The 25456-nt window shown below is 48.2% G+C and overlaps 2 protein-coding genes across 2 annotated transcripts; both read right to left on the bottom strand.

Annotated features, from left to right (window-relative positions):
* Positions 1–1407: 1407 nt before the first annotated feature.
* dnajc3b (DnaJ (Hsp40) homolog, subfamily C, member 3b) lies at positions 1408–12909 on the bottom strand (the record flags this gene model as incomplete). Its single annotated transcript, XM_080543783.1, has 12 exons — positions 1408–1559; positions 1727–1875; positions 2889–3021; positions 3725–3845; positions 4417–4522; positions 5647–5766; positions 6800–6981; positions 9383–9526; positions 10127–10201; positions 11009–11133; positions 11831–11941; positions 12822–12909. 12 exons carry the CDS (start codon positions 12907–12909, stop codon positions 1408–1410), a joined length of 1506 nt encoding a protein of 501 aa, XP_080399909.1.
* A 2615-nt stretch (positions 12910–15524) lies between these two features.
* Positions 15525–24806, bottom strand: cldn15a (claudin 15a; the record flags this gene model as incomplete). Its single annotated transcript, XM_080544460.1, has 5 exons — positions 15525–15627; positions 16060–16167; positions 16521–16602; positions 16743–16907; positions 24590–24806. The coding sequence occupies 5 exons, from the start codon at positions 24804–24806 to the stop codon at positions 15525–15527; spliced, it is 675 nt and encodes a 224-aa protein (XP_080400586.1).
* Between the last annotated feature and the right edge of the window lie 650 nt (positions 24807–25456).

Genomic DNA, 25456 nt, shown 5'->3' on the forward strand with positions numbered 1-25456 from the left:
AGGTGAACAGTCAGTCAGTGACATTCAAAGCTTTAAGTTACAGCTATACTGTAGTCAGAATTCAATTCAACATGAGACTAAATGTTCATTGTATTATGTCAACAATCACCTCCAAGTATAAAAGATGATACTGACAACCTATCAAGACCGTTGTTTTATTGTTTATGGTTCCTCTTAGTGGCGGTGGTCGATAACGTCCACTAGTTTGCCTCAGAACGTCGTCCTTAAGGGCGTTGCCTAGCGCTGCAGTGGGGAACACATTCTCAGTAACACGTCAGGAGTGTAACAACATTTTGGAGTGGTTGTTTGTTAAAAGAGAAACGAGGACAAAAAGTGCAAAACATGTTTTTAAAAAGAATAGAAAAGAAAAGAGGAAACACATCCACAATGCAGATTCCCTCAGAAAAGGAAGACACACGTCACGCTAACTCACTTGATTGTTTACACACCTAGTGCGCTACGGTGTGAATCATCAAACGCTTCCCTACGCCTGTCTGTCTGTCTGTCTGTCAGTTGACTGTCTGTCTGTCAACTGAGTTGACAGTTTGTTTGTGAGGGAGTGTTTGATTCCGTAGGAAGCAACATTCAGAACTTTGCAGATGGAAATATAACGTGTGTGTATATAATATATATCTATATATAACTACTATACTCATTATATTTCTACCTCAGAAACTGAAAGCCCTGAACGTTGCACCATACTACCGAACATAATCCGAGGAGCCTAGATGTTAGTCTGTTTCTGATCATAGCCCAACAAATAGTTGTCTTAGTGCTTCTGAACGCAGTAACAGTCGAGCACCCGAGTTACAATCGTAACAGAACGAAAATGCAGACGAAAGTACGTGGTGAGGGAAAAGGAGCCGCTGTCCTGCGGCAGAGAGGAAAGAGAAGAGGGGAAGGAATTGGCACAAACAAAACAAGCGAAAGTAAGTAAGAGCACAAAGACATCACAAAGAAAAAAAGAGCTTGGGGTACCGGAGGCTGTAACATGACTAGCTTCACCACAGCCTCTCTGGAGTGCGTCGATGCAGGACTTCATTCTTGTGTCTTCGACCATGCGGATGTTTCAAATCAACAGCCCGGCATCGTCCTTTAATATTCCGTGGTAGAATCTGTGGTAAGAAGACAGGGTTTGTTTTTTCTCTCTCTACAACTCGACCCCTCACAGCGCGGTAGTTCCACACTTCTGAGTGTGTCCCTCCCCCCCCCCCATAGTTTCACAAAAAGTAACCGCCAAGGTCCCCCCCCCCCACATCCAGGCTGAAGTACTACCCCCCCTGGGTGCATCCAGAGTTCCTCCATCGGTATCGTAGACCCCCCCCCCCCCCCCCCCTCCTCCCAGACCTCCGACGTCAAGTCCTGTCCTGCACCGACCGACCCCCCGTGTTCCTGGTCAGATCCTCACTAGTTGTAGTGGAATTTGAAGTGGTAGTTGCCGCCGGATTCGAAGGGGTTGAAGTGGAAGGGCCACCCCTGACCCCCCTGGCCTCCCCCCCCGCCCTGCTGGCTCTCAGGGTCTAGGGGGTCCTCGCCCGCGTCGAACTTCTGACGCATTTCTGTCAAGCGGGAGGGAGGGAGAATGAATCACAAGACAGTTATCGATGTAGTGCAAAAACGGAAACCTCTTCCTTTAATACAGTCACAAAAACTATAAATTTCTCCCACCGTGTGAAAGGGATTAAAATAATGTTTATGTTTATCAGATGAGTACAGTATAGAGTACCTGGGTCAATGAGAACCTCTTTAGCAGAAGCGATATCTATAAACTTCTTCTCCGCTTCCTTCTTGTCAGACTCTGACTGGAAGTTGTCAGGGTGCCACTGTTGGGCCAGCTTCCTGTAGGCCTTCGTGATCTCCTGTTTGTTGGCACTCCTGAGGAAAAGACCTTGTTTAAAACACTAGACAGTCCTATGTTGTCCTTGTTTAAAACACTAGACAGTGTTATGTTGTCCTTGTTTAAACACTAGACAGTCCTATGTTGTCCTTGTTTAAACACTAGACAGTGTTATGTTGTCCTTGTTTAAACACTAGACAGTCTTATGTTGTCCTTGTTTAAACACTACACAGTGTTATGTTGTCCTAATTTTTCTGGTTTTCTGCTCGAAATGACATGCCCACAGTGAATATAGAATATCTCCACAATCACAAGGGCCTTCATAATGATATTGTTATCAAATGAAAGCTAACACCTGTGGGGTGGCTGTAGAAGTGTCAGAATCCAAATCTATGTTACTGTGTCAGAGCAAATAGAGCTAGAACATTATAAAACATCTCAAATTCAGTCTCCGCCTAAAAAAACAACAGCTTTTACAGTGAATATCACCTTGGAAACCTGATAACGAAGCCCAAATCATCTAGGAATCAGTACTCCAGGGTCTTATTAGTACTTGTGCCAAAGTCGATGCTAGTTATGTGAGCAAATGCAACTTTGTACCTGTTTTAGTACAGGTATGTTTAGGCGGACACCTATATGTTTAGGCCATTTGGAGATATGTTGGCACCAACTTTGACCTTTGACCTTTCTCATGTATCAGATTTCTTTTTTTTGGGGGGGGGGTTTGGGTTGGCCGACCAATGGTATGGAAATTCGGCGTTGAAACCGGACATGACACATTCTCCAGTTGGAGAAAACTGGATGTGACTTAGGCCGTGTTTACCGTCTCTGGAAGAAAATGGTGGCATCGTATAGCATGCAAAGTTGTGAAAAAAATGTGATATCGATGAAGATAATTGATCGAGGTAAGCTCTTTATATCACTTCGGATCCACATGGGGGTCCGTTGGCTCCTGACACTAGACAGTCTGATGTTGTCAGGTAAAGACCTTGTTTAAAACACTAGACAGTCTTATGTTGTAAATGTCCTCCGACCTTCTTGACGGCCGTACCTGTTTACCCCCAGGATCTTGTAGTAGTCTCTCTTCCGTGAGAGTTTGAGCATCTTCTGGGCACGCTCCAGACCTTCCCTGATCTCGTTGTTCTCCCCGTCAAACTCCCTGGCCTCCTGGTAGTCGTCCACCGCTGCCCAGAAGAAACAGAGAGAGACAGAGAGGTACAGAGAGGGACAGAGAGGTACAGAGGTACAGAGAGGGACAGAGAGAGGTACAGAGGTACAGAGAGAGACAGAGAGGTACAGAGAGATGTACAGAGAGGTACAGAGAGGGACAGAGAGAGACAGAGAGGGACAGAGAGGGACAGAGAGGGACAGAGAGGGACAGAGAGATACAGAGAGGTACAGAGAGAGGTACAGAGAGATACAGAGAGGGACAGAGAGAGGTACAGAGAGGTACAGAGAGAGAGAGAGAGACAGAGAGGTACAGAGAGAGACAGAGAGGTACAGAGAGAGACAGAGAGAGGTACAGAGAGGTACAGAGAGATCAACATTAGATCTGATGCGATTAGATTAAACTTCATTGTCATTGCAGAGTACAAGTACCAGACAACCAAATGAGGTTTAGCATCTAACCAGAAGTGCAAATAGTGATAAAAGAACATGATAAAAAGAAAAACATGACAATGATAGTGATAGGTACAGTAAGGAATGTACGGTAGTTTAGAGGTATATACAGTTATGAGCTATGTACAGTTAAGATAACTTGTACAGTGTGGTAGCTAATGTACAGTATGCATATTGCAGCAGTAACACCGTAACAGAGAGGGGTACCTTTCTCATAGTCCTGGTTGTTATTATAAAGTGATTATAACAGGGTTAGGGTTAGGGTACCTTTCTCGTAGTCCTGGTTGAGGATGTAGGCCTCGGCCCTGTCTCGGAGGATGTTGATGTTGCGGGGGTCGCTATGGTGGGCCTCGGAGCACACGTCCACCGCCTCCTGGGCCATTTTGTTCTAGGGGGGGTACATTTGATTAGTCTCAATTCTGGGTCGTTCTGTATGGAAATGGAGCGGTGTAGTTCCTCTTTTTCTGGAGTTAGCAGCACATAGAAACAACCTCTGGATAAAGGATTTGGGATGCATATAGTATAGTACAGCACCAGCATATCTGAAAGACCTTCTGCTAGTATATCAGCCCAATAAAGCTCTCAGGTCTTCTGACGCTGGATTTTTTTTTTTTGTGATGTACAAAAGAAGAGATTTGGGGAGGCTGCATTCTCATTTTATGCACCCAGATTGTGTCTCACTGCCAGTTTACATTAGGGACGCAACCTCAGCACATATGTTCAAGTCAAGACTAAAAACCCATCTTTTTAATATTGCCTTTGAATGACTAAATAATTAAATTAAGATTATATAATGATTGGAGCACTTTGAGCTGCAATGTTTGCAGGAAAAGCGCTATACAAATAAAAGTTATTATTATTATTATTTAGCATTTGTATCTCAAATGCGCTAACAAATAAACGCTAAAGCAAGCCAAGACTCAGACAGACCAAGTCCTGTAGTCGTGTGATGAACCCACCTTGACCATGCAGAAGCAGATCCTCTCCTTGGCTTTGTTGGTGTAGAAGGAAACCTTCGCTTCTGTCCTCATCACCGACTCGTACTTGTCGATGGCTTCTTGGTACCTGAGACATCGTCAACACAGTTAGCACACTGCTAGCTGAACACAGTTAGCACACTGCTAGCTCAACACAGTTAGCACACTGCTAGCTCAACACAGTTAGCACACTGCTAGCTCAACCAGATCTCACATCTTGGGGATAGACCAGAGGGCTATATATTATATATATTATTATATATTATTAAGGCCATAGAGCTAGTAGAGTTTATACAAAAACTGAACCTGAGATTATAACACCTAACAGTATAACACATGTAACACACAAGGACTAAAAACCATACAGGGTACTGAAATGTACAGAGACAGACAGACAGACAGACAGACAGACAGACACACACACACACACACAGACACACAGACAGACACAGACACAGACACAGACACAGACACAGACACAGACACAGACACACACACACACACACACACACACACACACACACATAGACACAGAGACAGACACAGACACACAGACACACAGAGACACACAGACACACACACACACACACACACACACAGACACACACACACAGACACAGACAGACACACACACACAGACACAGACACACACACACAGACACACACAGACACAGACACAGACACAGACACACACACACACACAGACACACAGACACACACACACACACACACACACAGACACACACACACAGACACATACAGACACACACACACAGACACAGACACACACAGACACACACACACAGACACACACACACAGACACACACACACACACACACACACACACACGCACACACACACACACACACACACGCACGCACACACGCACACACGCACACACGCACACACGCACACACGCACACACGCACACACACACACACACACACACACACACACACACACAGACACAGACACAGACACAGACACAGACACAGACACAGACACAGACACAGACACAGACACAGACACAGACACACACACACACACACACACACACACAGACACACACACACACACACAGACACAGACACAGACACAGACACAGACACACACAGACACACAGACACAGACACAGACACAGACACACACACACACACACACACACACACACACACAGACACAGACACACACACGCACACACACACACACACCTCTCCTCCTGAATGAGTTCCTCTGCGGAGTCGAGCTGTCTGCTGAGCTTCTTCACCTGCTTGTAGTGGGAGAAACACTCCCTGTCGTCCTGGTCCAGCTTCAGACACTCGCGCACGTGACTGGAGGAGGAAGAGGAGGAAGAGGAGGAAGAGATGGAAGAGAAGGAAGAGAAGGAAGAGAAGGAAGAGATAGAAGAGAAGGAAGAGAAGGAAGAGATAGAAGAGAAGGAAGAGAAGGAAGAGATAGAAGAGATGGAAGAGAAGGAAGAGATGGAAGAGAAGGAAGAGATAGAAGAGAAGGAAGAGAAGGAAGAGATAGAAGAGAAGGAAGAGAAGGAAGAGATAGAAGAGAAGGAAGAGATGGAAGAGAAGGAAGAGATAGAAGAGAAGGAAGAGAAGGAAGAGATAGAAGAGAAGGAAGAGATAGAAGAGAAGGAAGAAAGAGATAGAAGAGAAGGAGAAATGGAGAGAAAAAAAAGTTTGTTTCCTTTGTGTAATGTTAGCATGTTAGCATACAAGCAGGAAACACCCCAGCCACAGAGCAAACCAAGGAGACAAACATGTCAACCAGCTTTCTGCGTTTGAGGCTCAAAACATCTTCATTTAATTTAATAAAAAAAAAAAAAAAACACTTTCAGCAACTTGTACAATCATGTCATGTTTTGTCTGCTGTTTTTTCCATTCGTTCAGCTGTACACATTATTATGGTCTATGAATGTGGTTCAAAGCAAGACACACAAAGCAAAAATTAACAATCAACAAAAATATTGACAGACATTGACAGTGACAGAAATTAAAATAAAGATTGAAATGAAAGAAAAAGGGTAGGCGGGGGAATAGGGTCAGATGGGAGGGGGGGTGGTTGTAATAATAATAATAATAATAATAATAATAATAATAATACATTTTATTTATGGGCGCCTTTCAAGGCTCTCAAGGACACCTTACAAGACAGTTTAAAACCACATATCAAAACATTAAAATCGAAAATTGTGTGTGTGTGTGTGTGTGAATGTAATGTAGGCATATGTCCATGTGTATATCACCATCTTAGGTGAGTCGAGGATACCATTTACATACATGTGTCAGGTAAATATGTTTATCTAACGTTCCCCTTCTCTGGTCCACGGCCGTGCCTGCGTGAGCTGCGTACCTGAGGGACTCCTGGTGCTCCCCTAGGGTGTAGTGCAGCTTGCTGAGCTTTAGGAACGCCGCGCGGTTGTCGTTCCTCAGGCGGGTGGTGGGCGTCAGGTCCTGGATGGCCTTCCGCGGGTCTCCCAGGTGCATGTAGCACTCCGCACGCAGCTCCCGAGAGTCTGGGTCCCACGGAGAGAGCTAGAGAGAGGGGGGGGGAGGGGGGGAGAGAGAGGGAGGGGGAGAGAGGGGGAGGGAGGGGGAGGGAGGGGGAGAGAGAGAGAGGGGGGGAGAGAGGGAGGCAGGGAGGGGGAGAGGGGGAGAGAGAGAGAGGGGGGGGGGGGAGAGAGGCAGGGAGAGGGAGGGGGAGAGAGAGAGAGAGAGGGGGGGGGGAGAGAGAGAGAGAGAGGGGGGGGGGGGAGAGAGGCAGGGAGAGGGAGGGGGAGAGAGAGAGAGAGAGGGGGGGGGGAGAGAGAGGGGAGAGAGAGGGGAGGGAGAGAGAGAGAGAGAGAGAGAGAGAGAGAGAGAGAGAGAGAGAAAGGTAGTGGTCCATTATTGTGCATTATTCTCCTCTGTGTGTTGAAAACTGATCTTTCAGTATTACAGGTTCGGTGTCCTGTCATATTTATTTAGTGTCATATAACACTAGAACAGCCGCGCCTAGTAGCCCTGCTACTATAAGAGCCGCCTCGGGGGGCCAAATGACCATTGTCTTTACAATAGAAAGCTGCTACTTACACACAACGACCACTAGTTGGCCGCCTTGTAAATTAGCCTGCTTCCTCCTACACAGAAAAACTAGCAAAATAGCTTCATACTAGCTTATCCTGATGTGATTTTGAAAATGTCAGGATACTGGGTGGTAGAACGCACATATCTAGGACAAGTCATGAAAGAAGGGTCCTGACATTTGATCGAGTGCATAGATATACCTTTCTTCTTTTTTTTACTCGCAGCGTCAAATGACCCCTCATGGCTGTTCTAGGCTGTTCATGGCTGTGCAACAAATACTATGTGCAATATGACAACCCTTGTGTACATAAGGTTCAGATATAGGAAAAGTTAGGATATTTATAGCATAGCATAGAGTACAGCACAGTGTTTTATTGTATAGTATAGTAGTATAGTAGGGCTGCAACTAACGATTATTTTGATAATCGATTAATCTGCCGATTATTTTTCCGATTAATCGGTTAATCGGATACAAATGAAAAAAACTGATTTCTTTTGCAAATGTTATTTTATGTTCTCTAAATCAGCCAGGCCTATACATATACATGTGCAAAATGAATAAGTATTAATAAAACATAATAAATAATATAAATAAAAAAGGCTTTGCTACATCAAATAGGTTTAACAACAGGCAATGGACTATGGCGGTAGATTGTTTCAATAAAGTAGTTGAACTCTAGCTCAATACATGCATTGTTTTAGGTAATAACTTTGCTTAATGTAAAGGTCAGTAACCCAAAGTGCAATATAGGCTACAGACAAGACACTAATGTTTTTATATAACAGATATGCTCCAAAACAATGCAATGTGTCCTCTCACTCCATACAATAGGCTAGGCTACAGTCAGTGCCTCACTCTAACTCACGGGTAGCTTGGTAGGCTACCACTAGCTAGCCTTTAGCTTATCACCTCTGCTCTACCACTGACGTTAGCCAGCTAGCTAAATACACTTGTCATGCAATATTGAATTCATGAATGCGAGCAAACACTCACTGGCTATCGCATTACATTACAGTCATTTAGCTGACGCTTCGCCAGAACTCACAAGTGCATCTCCTTACTAATACAAGTGACTATGAGCATACTCCGGTGCTGAAGGCATAGAATGCGAATAGCAAGCTAAAAATACAATAGGTCATTAAGAGGGAGAATCTATTAGATAAACGAGAAGAACTAACTTCTAACTTCTAACTAACAGCTGTGCCAGTGAAACGAATGATCCTCACTTCAAAACGCAACGTATGGCATGGGTACAGCCAACGTTAAACTCGTATAACTTACCCTGCTGAGGCTGAGCCGTCTTCATCCATCACTGTCACATGCTTTCTTTTAAGGTGTTCTCGCATCACCGTTGTGCTCCCGTGCCATGCAAGATCGGTTTTGCATAGGTTGCACCATTTTTTTGTAGCTTTTAATGTGAAGTGCTCCCATACCTTGGACGATTTCGGTCGAGTCGTTTTCTCCGCCTCCGCCATGATTTAAATGTAGCCGCCGCGCCGGCTCCGCAAGACAGCGTGGCGTGCGTCAACAGGAAGTAGGTTTGTTATGGAACAAGACCCGACGAATCGATAATGGAATTCGTCGCCAACGAATTTCATTATCGATTTTTATCGATTTCATCGATTCGTTGTTGCAGCCCTAGTAGATAGTGTACATAGCCTTTATTTATGTAAACCAGCTCTTTTTCCCTTTTTTATTTTACCCTTGGCCCTCTAGTTTTTAGTATTTTTTCCAAGCACCAGGGGAGCCCCCCCTCCTAAATTTCGTTGTATGGTACCTGTACTGTATTAATGACAATAAAGACCATTCATTCATTCATTCATAGTGTTAAGACCGTTAACAAGGCCCTGTGGCGGAGGCGGTCCCTACCTCTACGACCCGGTCCAGCACGGTGATGGCGGTGCCGTAGTCCCCGCGGTGGTGGGTGGCGTGCGCCTCCTCCTGGAGCTCCTCCAGCTCGTTGGCTCTGAGCAGCTGGTCCCGCGCCTCCTCCTGGTCCGGGGAGCGCTGCAGCTGAGGAGGAGGAACGCCAACCAGAGAGAGAGAGAGAGAGACGTAAAGTTTCCGGATAAACTTTTAGTTTTTTTGTCACACTATAGAAATCGTGACATGCTTGAACCAGGGTTCCTACAAGTTTCAACAAGTCAAATTTAAGACTTTTTTAGACCTCTTTGGATAGAATTTTAGACCTATTCGCAACAGCATATGATAGCCTTTTTGTCATCCTCGAGGTGATAAAATTAGGGATTTCACTGCCATACAGACAAACAAGGAAGCGAATTGGCATTTTTTTGGTTCCAGCTTGATTAATTTCCACGTAAATAGATGTGGATCTCATTTTTTTTAAGACCTAGCACCTCATCTTTTGACCGAATAACTGAAATTTGAGACCTTTTTAGGCCTTATGGCTTGGCTTGCTGGATTTTAGACTTTAAGGCTTTTAAAGACCAGCGCGGGAACCCTGTTGAACATACACATAACACATCATCCCAATGTTACAACAGCAAAAGAATGGTGGAGGAGACAAAAAAATGTGGCAGTTGCAAATCTGAACATTCTAGACTACTGACCAGTTGATTGACAGCTGGGTATTAGCTGTGCGTCTGGACTTACCACTGCCAGGAAGTCCTCGCGTGCCTCCACGGTGTTGCCCTGCTTCAGTAGAATATTCCCCCTCTGAAGTCTGGCCTGGAGAGAGGAGAGGGAGGGACAGGGGAGGCAGGGGGAGGGGGGGTGAAGGAGAGGGAGGGACAGGGGAGGCAGGAGGAGGGGAGGTGAAGGAGAGAGGAGAGGGAGGGACAGGGGAGGCAGGAGGAGGGGGGGTGAAGGAGAGAGGAGAGGGAGGGACAGGGGAGGCAGGAGGAGGGGAGGTGAAGGAGAGAGGAGAGGGAGGGACAGGGGAGGCAGGAGGAGGGGGGGTGAAGGACAGAGGAAGAAGGAAGGAAGAGATAGAAATGGAGGTGAAAGGAAGAGGAAGAGAGAGTTGGACCGTTGGAGAGAGAGAGAGAGAGAGAGAGAGAGAGAGAGAGAGAATGGAAGAAGAGATTGAGGTGTTGTGGGGAGAGAGAGAGAGAGAGAGAGAGAGCCAGAGAGAGAGAGAGAGAGAGAGAGAGCCAGAGAGAGAGAGAGAGAGAGAGCCAGAGAGAGAGCCGGAGAGAGAGAGAGAGAGAGAGCCAGAGAGAGAGCCGGAGAGAGAGAGAGAGAGCCAGAGAGAGAGAGAGAGAGAGAGCCAGAGAGAGAGCCGGAGAGAGAGAGAGAGAGCCAGAGAGAGAGCCGGAGAGAGAGACGGATAGAGAGACGGATAGAGAGAGAATGGGGAAAGAGATTGAGGTGTTGTGGGGAGAGAGAGAGAGACAGAGAGCCAGAGAGAGAGAGAGAGAGAGAGAGAGAGACACTAGTTAAACATGTGACATGTTACCAAATGACATTGTCATTCCTGCCTCATCATTTTCAACAGGATGGGGGTGGGGGTGGTGGTGGTGGAGTCTCACTCACGGCCAGGAAGTCTGGTTTGAGCTGGATGGCTTTGGCCAGGTCTGGCAGGGCCGACTTGGACTTGCCCATGGCCAGGAACACAGCCGCACGCTTGTAGTACGTCAGGTAGTTCTTGGAGTCCCCCTCTGAGGCCAGGGCACAGGGGACCACAGGGTGAGTAGTGCACACTTGATTTCGACTTCACACTTCTTTACTACACTGAACACACGACCACACGCATTCACCATCGAGGTGTCTATTTGAGGGATTATAGGACAAGTGTCTGGGGAGATGGAGAGGAGATAGAGAGGAGATGGAGAGAGGGAAATCCACACACACAATCGGACTACACAAGCAGACCATCGTTCAATCAATCAATCAATCAATCAAACTTTATTTATAGAGCACAAGTCGTGCATTGACCAAGTGCATAAACAACATAAAAACAACAGTGAATAAAATACAATACAGTAAAACGAGAGGTAGGAGGTAAGAAATAGATCAAATAAACACAACACAATAAAACCAGGAATAACAAAACAAGAAACAGGAGTAAAAGTGCACGTTTTTAACAAGACAAGACGACAACAACAACAACAACAACAACAAGACAAGACGACAACCACACCCACAACCACACCCACACCCACAACCACACCCACACCCACACCCACAACCACACCCACAACCACAACCACACCCACACCCACAACCACACCCACACCCACAACCACACCCACACCCACAACCACACCCACAACCACACAACACAGATCTAAAGGCCTAGAGGTGTTAAGCGGTGGTGTCTGAGCGTGGTAACCGTGGTAACCGTGGTAACCTTACCCACGGCGGAGTGGTAGTGGGACAGGGCCTCGGCCAGCTGACCGGCAGCCAGCAGCTTGCGGCCCATCTCCAAATGCTGCTCGATCTCCACGTGGGTGGCCCCCAAGACCCCTGGAACACAACAACACTGGGTGAGCCGGGGGACTCCAATGAAAGGACAAAGCAGGAACATTCATATTAAAACGACGGGTCTATTTTTCAATTCACCCCCAAAATGTAGGCTAAGCATGATATTATATTGCATGGGAGTTATTTGGAGGACAAAAAGGAAATATCTGTGATAATGTCCATTATAGCTAAGGTCACTCAACCTCAGCGACTACTTCCGCACCTGGTTTGACACCTCGGCTGCGTTCGTAAAGTCTCTCTGAGAGCGCCGGAGCGCACACTGTGGGTTCACCGTCATAAAGGGGACCCAAGTAAATTGATTGGACAAGAGGGCTTTCTTTCCATGGAGTACTGATCAGATTTCCAGAGCGTATTTATGAACGCACCCTCCTCCTCTCGTCTGACAGTTACCGGCTGACGGCGTCTAAGGAATTGCCAAAGGCCAACTCATGTCTGGTTTCATTCAATGAATGAATGAATGAATGAATGGTCTTTATTGTCATTGATATAGTACAGGTACCAAACAACGACATTTGGGAGGGGGGGCTCCCCTGGTGCTTGGAAAGAAAGACTAAAAACAAGAAGGGAAAAGAGCTGGTTTACATAAATACACTATCCACTATACTATACTATACAAATAAAACACTGTGCTGTACTCTATGCTATGCTATAAATATCCTAACATTTCCTATCTCTGAACCTTCTGTACACAAGGGTTGTCATATTGCACATAGTGTTATTGCACATTCATTTAAAGTGTCGCAGTTTGCAGGTTTGAAATGTTCACAGTTGCATATTTCATTTTATATCATAGCTGTTTATTTGCACACATTGTTAAACAGAGAAAGCAGACAGGGTTGTCTTAGGGTTAGGTTAGTCTCACCGTCCAGATGGAGGTCCAGGAGGACACAGAGCAGAGACAGGGAGGACAGGACCCCCACGTTGAGACCCCCACGCCGGCCAGACTCCATGTTAGACCCCCTCTCTCCTCTCTCTGACCTGCACGGATATGATCTCACGTCGCTGCCACGAGTGTACTGGTGCAAATGCTGAACGATGACGATCTCATCTAAACGACAGATTAAATGTCTCCTTTTATATTATAATAAAGCCTTCATCGCTTTTTTACTCCCAAGGCTGCGGGTCGTGTATTTATAGTCCCGTGTAGAAATAATTCCGAGTGGAAATGTGGATCTTCGCTGTTAAAGGTTCCTATGATTTTCCAGATCAGATAGTTAAGTGAATTTTAAAAAATCCAATAGATCTAAAACATTGTTATCGTTTTTTCTGTACGTGGGCACTGACATTGAGTAACTCCGACAGCTGTAAACTTTGGGGCTTTCTGAACTGAAACTTCAACCTTATTATCCCGTGTTGGTTGGGCGCCCCTCCTTCAGAGCAGTTCAATCATGCCCTACATCTCAGTGCGTTTGAATGGCTGGGCTGGGATCGCTTATTCTCACGCCATTCCGCCCGGTTACGTCACAGCAGGCGTGGATCAACGCGCACTACAGGACCAGGGGGGTATTCCATCAACGTCGCTAAAGGAAAATCCTGTTTTATTTTTGATAACTCTCGCGAGACTTATCAGATTATGCCTGGATATTTTTAAGAACTCTCGTGAGATTTATCAGACTAAACTGGATTTTTCTTTAGCGATGTTGATGGAATACCCCCCAGGGTTGCCAGATGGTGCGGGTTACCGCCGAATAATAATAAATAATAATAATAACGTTTTATTTGTATAGCGCTTTTCCTGCAAACGTCGCAGCTCAAAGTGCTCCAATCATTATATAATCATCATTTAATTATTTAGTCATTTAAAGGCAATATTTAAATGATGGGTTTTTAGTCTTGACTTGAACATAATGTGCTGAGGTTGCATCCCTAATGTAAACTGGCAGTGCATTCCACAATCTGGGTGGGCTGCTTTTGAACACACTGGACTGGGCTGGATAAATAGCATTTAGGTGGTATCAAAATGTCAGTGAAGCCTGAAAGTTAAAAAAAAAAAATGTGTGAAGTTAAGCTACATACAATGTGCTTTTTATTTTTTAATTTTAGTTAACAAACATCATTGGCAACAGACATACAGTTTAGGGGGCAGGAGATGGGCACCGGCCCAATAGTCATTAGCGGCTTTTGGGATTGTTGTTGGTGCATTTAGCGGTTTTTAGACTGTGGTTAGGCTGGAAACTGTCAATCCCATCTGCCAACCCTGCCCAGAGACAGCGATTTCAAAATGAGTTACACACACATTATATGTGGAAGTTATACATGGTCTAGTTAAATACAGTACAGGTCGTTGTGGCTCTTCATGCACGTTCCCGTGACCCTGCTTACAGAGTTTACACTGTGACACACGGCAACGCCCACCGGCCGAAATGGCGTGAAAAGAGAGAGTCCCTTGAATCGCTGGTCCAAGCAGCAACATCCGCGTCTCCAAACGTGGTGCGCTGTGATTGGACGAACCTTTCTTTTAGTTCGTGGAGGACACGCCCACGTCCTCGTGTGCAGCAGCTCAGATGCCATCACTGATATGAAGAGCTGCACGAATAATAATAATAATAATAATAATAATAATAATAATAATAATAATTACAACAAAAGAGGATTTGAGGGTATTTGGCAATGACGCATTTTATTGTGTGAAATTGTAAAACAAACAAACAAGCAAACAAACAATAAGAATTCATAATGCACCCTATGTGAGTAGCATAGCACACACTTCTTCTGAGCTATTTATAAAACTGTACAAATACAAAACATTTCAATAACCCAAACATGCCAATATCTGCTGCCTTTGACCTTCCCCTAAACATCTAGAAGTTTGTATATCAACAGATCATCAAATTATCAAATGATTCGGTTTAAAGAAACTGATTATCTCATAGGGTTAAGTGTTAGATAATTCAGAGTAGCCTATTATATACTAACTATAAGTGCGAAGGAATATAAACTCATTAGCTACAATGTACCTAAACCTAATCAACTAATGAATTAACTAATATACATAACATTTTAAAATATCTAAATTCTGGAGGAGACATTGGCTGCGTTCGTAAAATTCGCTCTGGGAAAATCTGATCGGCACTCATGGAATGCCCTAATGTCCAATCAAATAACTTTTCGTGGTCCCTTTTATGACGTTGAACCCAGTCAGTGTGTGCTCCGGCGCTCTCAGAGCAATTTTACGAACGCACCCGTCATGTATTGTTTCCGCATCGTCGGTGACCCGTGTAGTGAAGTCGTGACGTCAGAATTATAAGGTTCTATCTCCATTTTTGTCTTCTTTTTTTTTTTTACATAATCTGATCCATTAGGTGTTTATTAATGCCTGTGTGGTGTTATTTTTTTTTAAAATGTTGACATTGTTGAGTTAGTAATTCATAAAATACAAAGGTTCCAACTCACAAAACATAATGTGGAATGTAAAAACTTTGACGCTCAATATCTCTGAACTGCCCTAAACGGAGATAGAACCTTATCATACTAAACGGAGATAGAACCTTATCATTCTAAACGGAGATAGAACCTTATCATTCTAAACGGAGATAGAACCTTATCATTCTAAGCTCACGGTCTGTTAGACGTAGGCGTTCCGGCCGTAGACGCTGGCAGCGGTGGCCTGGCTCCTGGACGGGGCGGCCCCAGAGTACACCGTGCCTCTGGGCTGGTAGGGGTAGGGCCTGAGGGGGGAGGGAGGGAGGGAGGATACACACGTCTAATAACAACAATCAACATACCAATACATACAGCACTTTGAGCTGCGACGTTTGCAGGAAAAGTGCTATACAAATAAAAGTTATTATTATTATTATTATTATTATTATTATTATTATTATTATACACATTACTCTCTCTCTCACACACACACATACACACATACACACGCGTGTGCACACACACACACACACACACACGCACACACACACACACACACACACACACACACGCACGCACGCACACACACACACACACACCCACACACACACACACACACACACACACACACACACACACACACACACGCACACACACACACACACACACACACACACACACACACACACACACACACACACACACACACACACACACACAGTGGTCCATGAACTCACGTCTTCTCTTCTGTGCCTAGCCGACAGGAGCATGTCAAACACGACCCTCCAATGATGGCGAGAACAGCCGAGCACCAGCCGATGTAGAGGCCCTCGCCTATCTCAAACCTGCAGCACACAAGGCCGTCAATGTCAATCATATAACAACATCAAGCATTAGACTGTGCAGCACACCAACCTAAACACACATGGCAACTCAGCCAGAACACACAAATAGTATACCTTTCCCTCAAATCGAAATTGAATGGCCAAACCAGCCATTTTAAAACATTTAAACACTCTTGGTAACTGGGTTGTTCAGCTCACGTATCAACGGTTCAGCTCGATGAAGTTGATCATTCTTGGGGAGGCCGGAGAGACTGCTATTCTATCTAACATCCAGCAGAGGGCAGTAGCTCACCGCTGTTGTATATATCCTTACCAGTTCTACTATGAACTACAATCTTTCTTTTCTCACTTACTTTGTCCCGGGATAGAACGGATCAAAGAAGTCCTGGGTGATGTTGAAGGCGTACCAAGACACCGAAACCATTGTACATAGGCCTTTAGTGAGAGAGTGAGAGAGGAACATAATTGTACACGAACAATTGATATAAAAAAAATGATAATATATAATATCAATTATTATTATTAAACAGCCTACATGTTATGGAAATAGCTTAGTTAGTTGTGTAATACGTTACCTTGAATCAAGAAAAGCACGCCACCCGTCCCGGCGAGCCTCCCCTTGAGAAGCAGGTTGTCCCCGCCGGCCTTGGAGCACTGCATGCCCACCAGGGTCAGGAGGAGGCCGAAGGTCCCGAAGGCGATCGCGGCGATCATCAGCGCCCGAGAGGCCTGGACGTAACCTGGGACACAGAATTGGAACACAGAATTGGAACACAGAATTGGAACACAGAATTGGAACACATTGTCACCTATACCGTCTCAATTAATGTCATGTGTATTGCAACGAATAAGCTACAGGGAATAAGCTTGATGCTATACGTTAAATTAAAGTTTCAGGTTGATTTGTTCAAAATCATGGCCCATGTGTAAAATAATCCACAGCGAGTCCTTTAATCCAGAAGAACCACACGGTACTTGGATGATAAAATTCCTTGTATGGAGGTAATAAAAACGATATATTTCTTTAGATAATTGTACTGTAACTGTTTGAGAGTCTGTTTTGTTTCTCTTGTGTACTAAGATATCGGAACAATTCCTCCAGATTTCGTAGTAATAGGGGAACACAATTATTTAAATTAGTCTCATCATTACCAAGAATGAAACTGCATTGTATAATCGGGAAAAAAAACAATACATATCTGTGGGGTGTTTAAAAAAATATATATATATATACTGTATATATATATACAATTATACAATTCAGTTTCATTATTGATAATGATGAGATTAATTTAGGCTATATAGATTACCAATGGTTGACTCCATTATTTCGATACACCTTCATATAGCGGCTGTTTATGGAACTTACATACCCTACAGACACAAACGAAACGTTTGATGTCCATCAAAAGGTGCAGAAATCAGTTTTTTTTCCACTCGCTATTCCAGTTATCTTTTGTTTTTACTATTCCAATCAAACATCACCAGCCTAATAAAACTGTTTACTACATAAGTATTGTTCACAGTCACAGCACACACCTGCCATTTAAAAATCCTATAATTATAGACCTAATTACATCGTGAGCTTAGAATTATAAGGTTCTATCTCCGTTTAGGGCAGTTCAGACTCAGAGATATTGAGCGTCAAAGTTTTGACATTCCATTATGTTTTGTGAGATGGAACCTTTGTATTTTATGAATTACTAACTAAAAAATGTCAACATTTTAAAAAATAACACCACACAGGCATTAATAAACACCTAATGGATCAGGTTATGTAAAAAACTCAATTTTGACAAAAACGGAGATAGAACCTTATAATTCTAACGTCACGACATTTAATCCGATTTTGTTTAATTTCAATTAATGTCGACCCTCATACCGCTAAGGGCGAGCATGGACGGGAACTCCCGACAGACTGGAGGACAGACAGACTGGAGGACAGACAGACCGGGGGACAGACAGACCGGGGGACAGACAGACTGGGGGACAGACAGACTGGAGGACAGACAGACTGGAGGACAGACAGACTGGGGGACAGACAGACTGGGGGACAGACAGACCGGGGGACAGACAGACCGGGGGACAGACAGACTGGGGGACAGACAGACTGGAGGACAGACAGACTGGAGGACAGACAGACTGGAGGACAGACAGACTGGGGGACAGACAGACCGGGGGACAGACAGACCGGGGGACAGACAGACCGGAGGACAGACAGACTGGGGGACAGACAGACTGGGGGACAGACAGACTGGGGGACAGACAGACTGGAGGACAGACAGACCGGAGGACAGACAGACTGGAGGACAGACAGACTGGAGGACAGACAGACTGGAGGACAGACAGACTGGGGGACAGACAGACTGGGGGACAGACAGACTGGGGGACAGACAGACTGGAGGACAGACAGACAGACTGGAGGACAGACAGACTGGAGGACAGACAGACCGGAGGACAGACAGACCGGGGGACAGACAGACTGGAGGACAGACAGACTGGGGGACAGACAGACTGGGGGACAGACAGACTGGGGGACAGACAGACAGACTGGAGGACAGACAGACTGGAGGACAGACAGACTGGGGGACAGACTGGGGGACAGACAGACTGGGGGACAGACAGACTGGAGGACAGACAGACTGGGGGACAGACAGACTGGAGGACAGACAGACTGGGGGACAGACAGACTGGAGGACAGACAGACTGGAGGACAGACAGACTGGAGGACAGACAGACCGGAGGACAGACAGACTGGAGGACAGACAGACTGGGGGACAGACAGACTGGAGGACAGACAGACTGGAGGACAGACAGACTGGAGGACAGACAGACTGGAGGACAGACAGACTGGAGGACAGACAGACAGGAGGACAGACAGACTGGGGGACAGACAGACTGGGGGACAGACAGACAGACTGGAGGACAGACAGACTGGAGGACAGACAGACTGGAGGACAGACAGACTGGAGGACAGACAGACTGGAGGACAGACAGACTGGAGGACAGACAGACTGGAGGACAGACAGACTGGAGGACAGACAGACTGGGGCACAGACAGACCGGGGGACAGACAGACTGGAGGACAGACAGACTGGGGGACAGACAGACCGGAGGACAGACAGACCGGAGGACAGACAGACCGGAGGACAGACAGACTGGAGGACAGACAGACTGGGGGACAGACAGACTGGGGGACAGACAGACTGGAGGACAGACAGACTGGAGGACAGACAGACTGGAGGACAGACAGACTGGAGGACAGACAGACTGGAGGACAGACAGACTGGAGGACAGACAGACTGGAGGACAGACAGACTGGAGGACAGACAGACCGGAGGACAGACAGACTGGAGGACAGACAGACTGGAGGACAGACAGACTGGAGGACAGACAGACTGGAGGACAGACAGACTGGAGGACAGACAGACCGGAGGACAGACAGACTGGGGGACAGACAGACTGGAGGACAGACAGACTGGAGGACAGACAGACTGGGGGACAGACAGACTGGAGGACAGACAGACTGGAGGACAGACAGACTGGGGGACAGACAGACTGGAGGACAGACAGACTGGAGGACAGACAGACTGGAGGACAGACAGACTGGGGGACAGACAGACTGGAGGACAGACAGACTGGAGGACAGACAGACTGGGGGACAGACAGACTGGAGGACAGACAGATTGGAGGACAGACAGACTGGAGGACAGACAGACTGGGGGACAGACAGACTGGAGGACAGACAGACCGGAGGACAGACAGACTGGGGGACAGACAGACTGGGACAGACAGACTGACTGGAGGACAGACAGACTGGAGGACAGACAGACTGGAGGACAGACAGACTGGAGGACAGACAGACTGGAGGACAGACAGACTGGAGGACAGACAGACTGGAGGACAGACAGACTGGAGGACAGACAGACTGGGGGACAGACAGACTGGAGGACAGACAGACTGGAGGACAGACAGACTGGAGGACAGACAGACTGGAGGACAGACAGACTGGAGGACAGACAGACTGGAGGACAGACAGACTGGGGGACAAACAGACCGGGGGACAGACAGACTGGGGGACAGACAGACTGGGGGACAGACAGACTGGAGGACAGACAGACTGGAGGACAGACAGACTGGGGGACAGACAGACTGGAGGACAGACAGACTGGGGGACAGACAGACTGGGGGACAGACAGACTGGGGGACAGACAGACTGGAGGACAGACAGACTGGAGGACAGACAGACTGGGGGACAGACAGACTGGGGGACAAACAGACCGGGGGACAGACAGACCGGGGGACAGACAGACTGGGGGACAGACAGACTGGGGGACAGACAGACTGGGGGACAGACAGACTGGAGGACAGACAGACTGGAGGACAGACAGACTGGGGGACAGACAGACCGGGGGACAGACAGACTGGGGGACAGACAGACTGGGGGACAGACAGACTGGAGGACAGACAGACTGGAGGACAGACAGACTGGAGGACAGACAGACTGGGGGACAGACAGACCGGAGGACAGACAGACTGGGGGACAGACAGACTGGGGGACAGACAGACCGGAGGACAGACAGACTGGAGGACAGACAGACTGGAGGACAGACAGACTGGGGGACAGACAGACTGGAGGACAGACAGACTGGAGGACAGACAGACTGGAGGACAGACAGACTGGAGGACAGACAGACTGGAGGACAGACAGACTGGAGGACAGACAGACTGGAGGACAGACAGACTGGAGGACAGACAGACTGGGGGACAGACAGACTGGAGGACAGACAGACAGGGGGACAGACAGACTGGAGGACAGACAGACTGGAGGACAGACAGACTGGGGGACAGACAGACTGGAGGACAGACAGACCGGAGGACAGACAGACTGGGGGACAGACAGACTGGAGGACAGACAGACTGGGGGACAGACAGACTGGGGGACAGATGGAGGACAGACAGACTGGAGGACAGACAGACTGGAGGACAGACAGACTGGGGGACAGACAGACTGGAGGACAGACAGACTGGAGGACAGACAGACTGGAGGACAGACAGACTGGAGGACAGACAGACTGGAGGACAGACAGACTGGGGGACAGACAGACTGGAGGACAGACAGACTGGAGGACAGACAGACTGGATGACAGACAGACTGGGGGACAGACAGACTGGAGGACAGACAGACTGGAGGACAGACAGACTGGAGGACAGACAGACTGGAGGACAGACAGACTGGAGGACAGACAGACTGGGGGACAGACAGACAGACTGGGGGACAGACAGACTGGAGGACAGACAGACCGGGGGACAGACAGACTGGAGGGACAGACAGACTGGAGGACAGACAGACTGGAGGACAGACAGACCGGGAGACAGACAGACTGGAGGACAGACAGACTGGAGGACAGACAGACTGGAGGACAGACAGACTGGGGGACAGACAGACTGGAGGACAGACAGACTGGAGGACAGACAGACTGGAGGACAGACAGACCGGGGGACAGACAGACTGGAGGACAGACAGACTGGGGGACAGACAGACCGGAGGACAGACAGACTGGGGGACAGACAGACTGGAGGACAGACAGACTGGAGGACAGACAGACTGGGGGACAGACAGACTGGAGGACAGACAGACTGGAGGACAGACAGACTGGAGGACAGACAGACTGGAGGACAGACAGACCGGAGGACAGACAGACCGGGGGACAGACAGACTGGAGGACAGACAGACTGGGGGACAGACAGACTGGAGGACAGACAGACTGGAGGACAGACAGACCGGAGGACAGACAGACTGGAGGACAGACAGACTGGAGGACAGACAGACAGACTGGGGGACAGACAGACTGGAGGACAGACAGACTGGAGGACAGACAGACAGACTGGGGGACAGACAGACTGGAGGACAGACAGACTGGAGGACAGACAGACTGGAGGACAGACAGACTGGGGGACAGACAGACTGGGGGACAGACAGACTGGAGGACAGACAGACTGGGGGACAGACAGACTGGGGGACAGACAGACCGGAGGACAGACAGACTGGAGGACAGACAGACTGGAGGACAGACAGACTGGAGGACAGACAGACTGGAGGACAGACAGACTGGGGGACAGACAGACTGGAGGACAGACAGACTGGAGGACAGACAGACAGGAGGACAGACAGACTGGAGGACAGACAGACCGGAGGACAGACAGACTGGGGGACAGACAGACTGGGGGACAGACAGACTGGGGGACAGACAGACTGGAGGACAGACAGACTGGAGGACAGACAGACTGGAGGACAGACAGACTGGAGGACAGACAGACTGGAGGACAGACAGACTGGAGGACAGACAGACTGGAGGACAGACAGACTGGAGGACAGACAGACTGGGGGACAGACAGACTGGGGGACAGACAGACTGGGGGACAGACAGACTGGAGGACAGACAGACTGGAGGACAGACAGACTGGAGGACAGACAGACTGGAGGACAGACAGACTGGAGGACAGACAGACTGGAGGACAGACAGACCGGGGGACAGACAGACTGGGGGACAGACAGACTGGAGGACAGACAGACCGGAGGACAGACAGACTGGAGGACAGACAGACTGGAGGACAGACAGACTGGAGGACAGACAGACCGGGGGACAGACAGACTGGAGGACAGACAGACTGGGGGACAGACAGACAGACTGGGGGACAGACAGACTGGGGGACAGACAGACTGGAGGACAGACAGACTGGAGGACAGACAGACTGGAGGACAGACAGACTGGAGGACAGACAGACTGGGGGACAGACAGACTGGAGGACAGACAGACTGGAGGACAGACAGACTGGAGGACAGACAGACTGGAGGACAGACAGACCGGAGGACAGACAGACTGGGGGACAGACAGACTGGAGGACAGACAGACTGGAGGACAGACAGACTGGAGGACAGACAGACTGGAGGACAGACAGACTGGAGGACAGACAGACTGGAGGACAGACAGACTGGGGGACAGACAGACCGGGGGACAGACAGACTGGAGGACAGACAGACCGGAGGACAGACAGACCGGAGGACAGACAGACTGGAGGACAGACAGACTGAGGGACAGACAGACCGGGGGACAGACAGACTGGAGGACAGACAGACTGGAGGACAGACAGACTGGAGGACAGACAGACTGGGGGACAGACAGACTGGAGGACAGACAGACTGGAGGACAGACAGACTGGAGGACAGACAGACTGGAGGACAGACAGACCGGGGGACAGACAGACTGGAGGACAGACAGACTGGAGGACAGACAGACTGGAGGACAGACAGACTGGAGGACAGACAGACTGGGGGACAGACAGACTGGGGGACAGACAGACTGGAGGACAGACAGACTGGAGGACAGACAGACTGGAGGACAGACAGACTGGAGGACAGACAGACTGGAGGACAGACAGACTGGAGGACAGACAGACTGGGGGACAGACAGACTGGAGGACAGACAGACCGGGGGACAGACAGACAGGAGGACAGACAGACTGGGGGACAGACAGACCAGGGGACAGACAGACTGGAGGACAGACAGACCGGGGGACAGACAGACTGGAGGACAGACAGACTGGAGGACAGACAGACTGGGGGACAGACAGACTGGGGGACAGACAGACTGGAGGACAGACAGACCGGGGGACAGACAGACTGGAGGACAGACAGACTGGGGGACAGACAGACCGGGGGACAGACAGACCGGAGGACAGACAGACCGGAGGACAGACAGACTGGAGGACAGACAGACTGGGGGACAGACAGACTGGAGGACAGACAGACTGGAGGACAGACAGACCGGAGGACAGACAGACTGGGAGACAGACAGACTGGGGGACAGACAGACTGGGGGACAGACAGACTGGGGGACAGACAGACTGGAGGACAGACAGACTGGAGGACAGACAGACTGGGGGACAGACAGACTGGAGGACAGACAGACCGGGGGACAGACAGACAGGAGGACAGACAGACTGGGGGACAGACAGACCGGGGGACAGACAGACTGGAGGACAGACAGACCGGGGGACAGACAGACTGGAGGACAGACAGACTGGAGGACAGACAGACTGGGGGACAGACAGACTGGGGGACAGACAGACTGGAGGACAGACAGACCGGGGGACAGACAGACTGGAGGACAGACAGACTGGGGGACAGACAGACCGGGGGACAGACAGACCGGAGGACAGACAGACCGGAGGACAGACAGACTGGAGGACAGACAGACTGGGGGACAGACAGACTGGAGGACAGACAGACTGGAGGACAGACAGACCGGAGGACAGACAGACTGGGAGACAGACAGACTGGGGGACAGACAGACTGGGGGACAGACAGACTGGGGGACAGACAGACTGGAGGACAGACAGACTGGAGGACAGATCGTACCGCTAAGGGCCAGCATGGACGGGAACTCCCGACAGTTGTGGATCCCGGTGGAGTCGGAGGCGCAGGACATCCACAGGTTCTCGTAGATGGTGGACGTGGTGATGACGCTGCCGTCGATGGTCGAGGTCTTCCAGTAGCGGTGGGCGATAGATAAGCCCGCCATCACCCAGCCCAGGAACCCCAGCATCAAAGCAACCACCTCAATAATAGGATCCATCCTTTCTTCTTTGAAGTCTTTTAGGAATTCAAAAATAACTTTGGGTTGGTTGTATCCTGCTCCTACTCGATCTCGATGTAGGCCTATATTCGATCACTGTGTGTTATTCAATATCGTTGTAAGTGCTTCATAAATGTACATTTCTAAATAGCATAAGAGTTATTCGGTTATCGGTGTCGTTGCCGGGTCACGAATGTGTCAGTCTGCCAATGAGATGCGGTATTAAGTGAACAGATATGCTGAAGGATCATAGGTGTGCTCTCTCTCTCCACCCCCTCGTGCTCTCTCTCTCCCTCCCTCCCTATCTCCTTTTGCATTTTACACCCCTGAAACTCAACAGGTGTTTATCGGTAGAATGAGAGTCCAATGTTCGCTCCATGCCCTTGATAGCTCCTAGTGTGTTTATGTCTGTGTTACTTGGAAAGCTGGACGGATTTCCTCTTTTAAAGCTGTTATTCACTTGGACGTGTGAGAATTAATGTTAAAAAAAGAACCATAACCAAGTATTACAATATTGCATTACTTCGTACACGTCATTCTTTCAATCTTGAGAGAGATTTTTGTTTTTTTACAGCAGGCCTATATAACATTTCAGTTGCATGCTGACCTATGCTAACCAAAGAGCATATGCAACATCAATCTTGATACCA

This window comes from Nansenia antarctica (assembly GCF_963989245.1).
Source record: "Nansenia antarctica genome assembly, chromosome: 13".
Taxonomy (NCBI): domain Eukaryota; kingdom Metazoa; phylum Chordata; class Actinopteri; order Argentiniformes; family Microstomatidae; genus Nansenia; species Nansenia antarctica.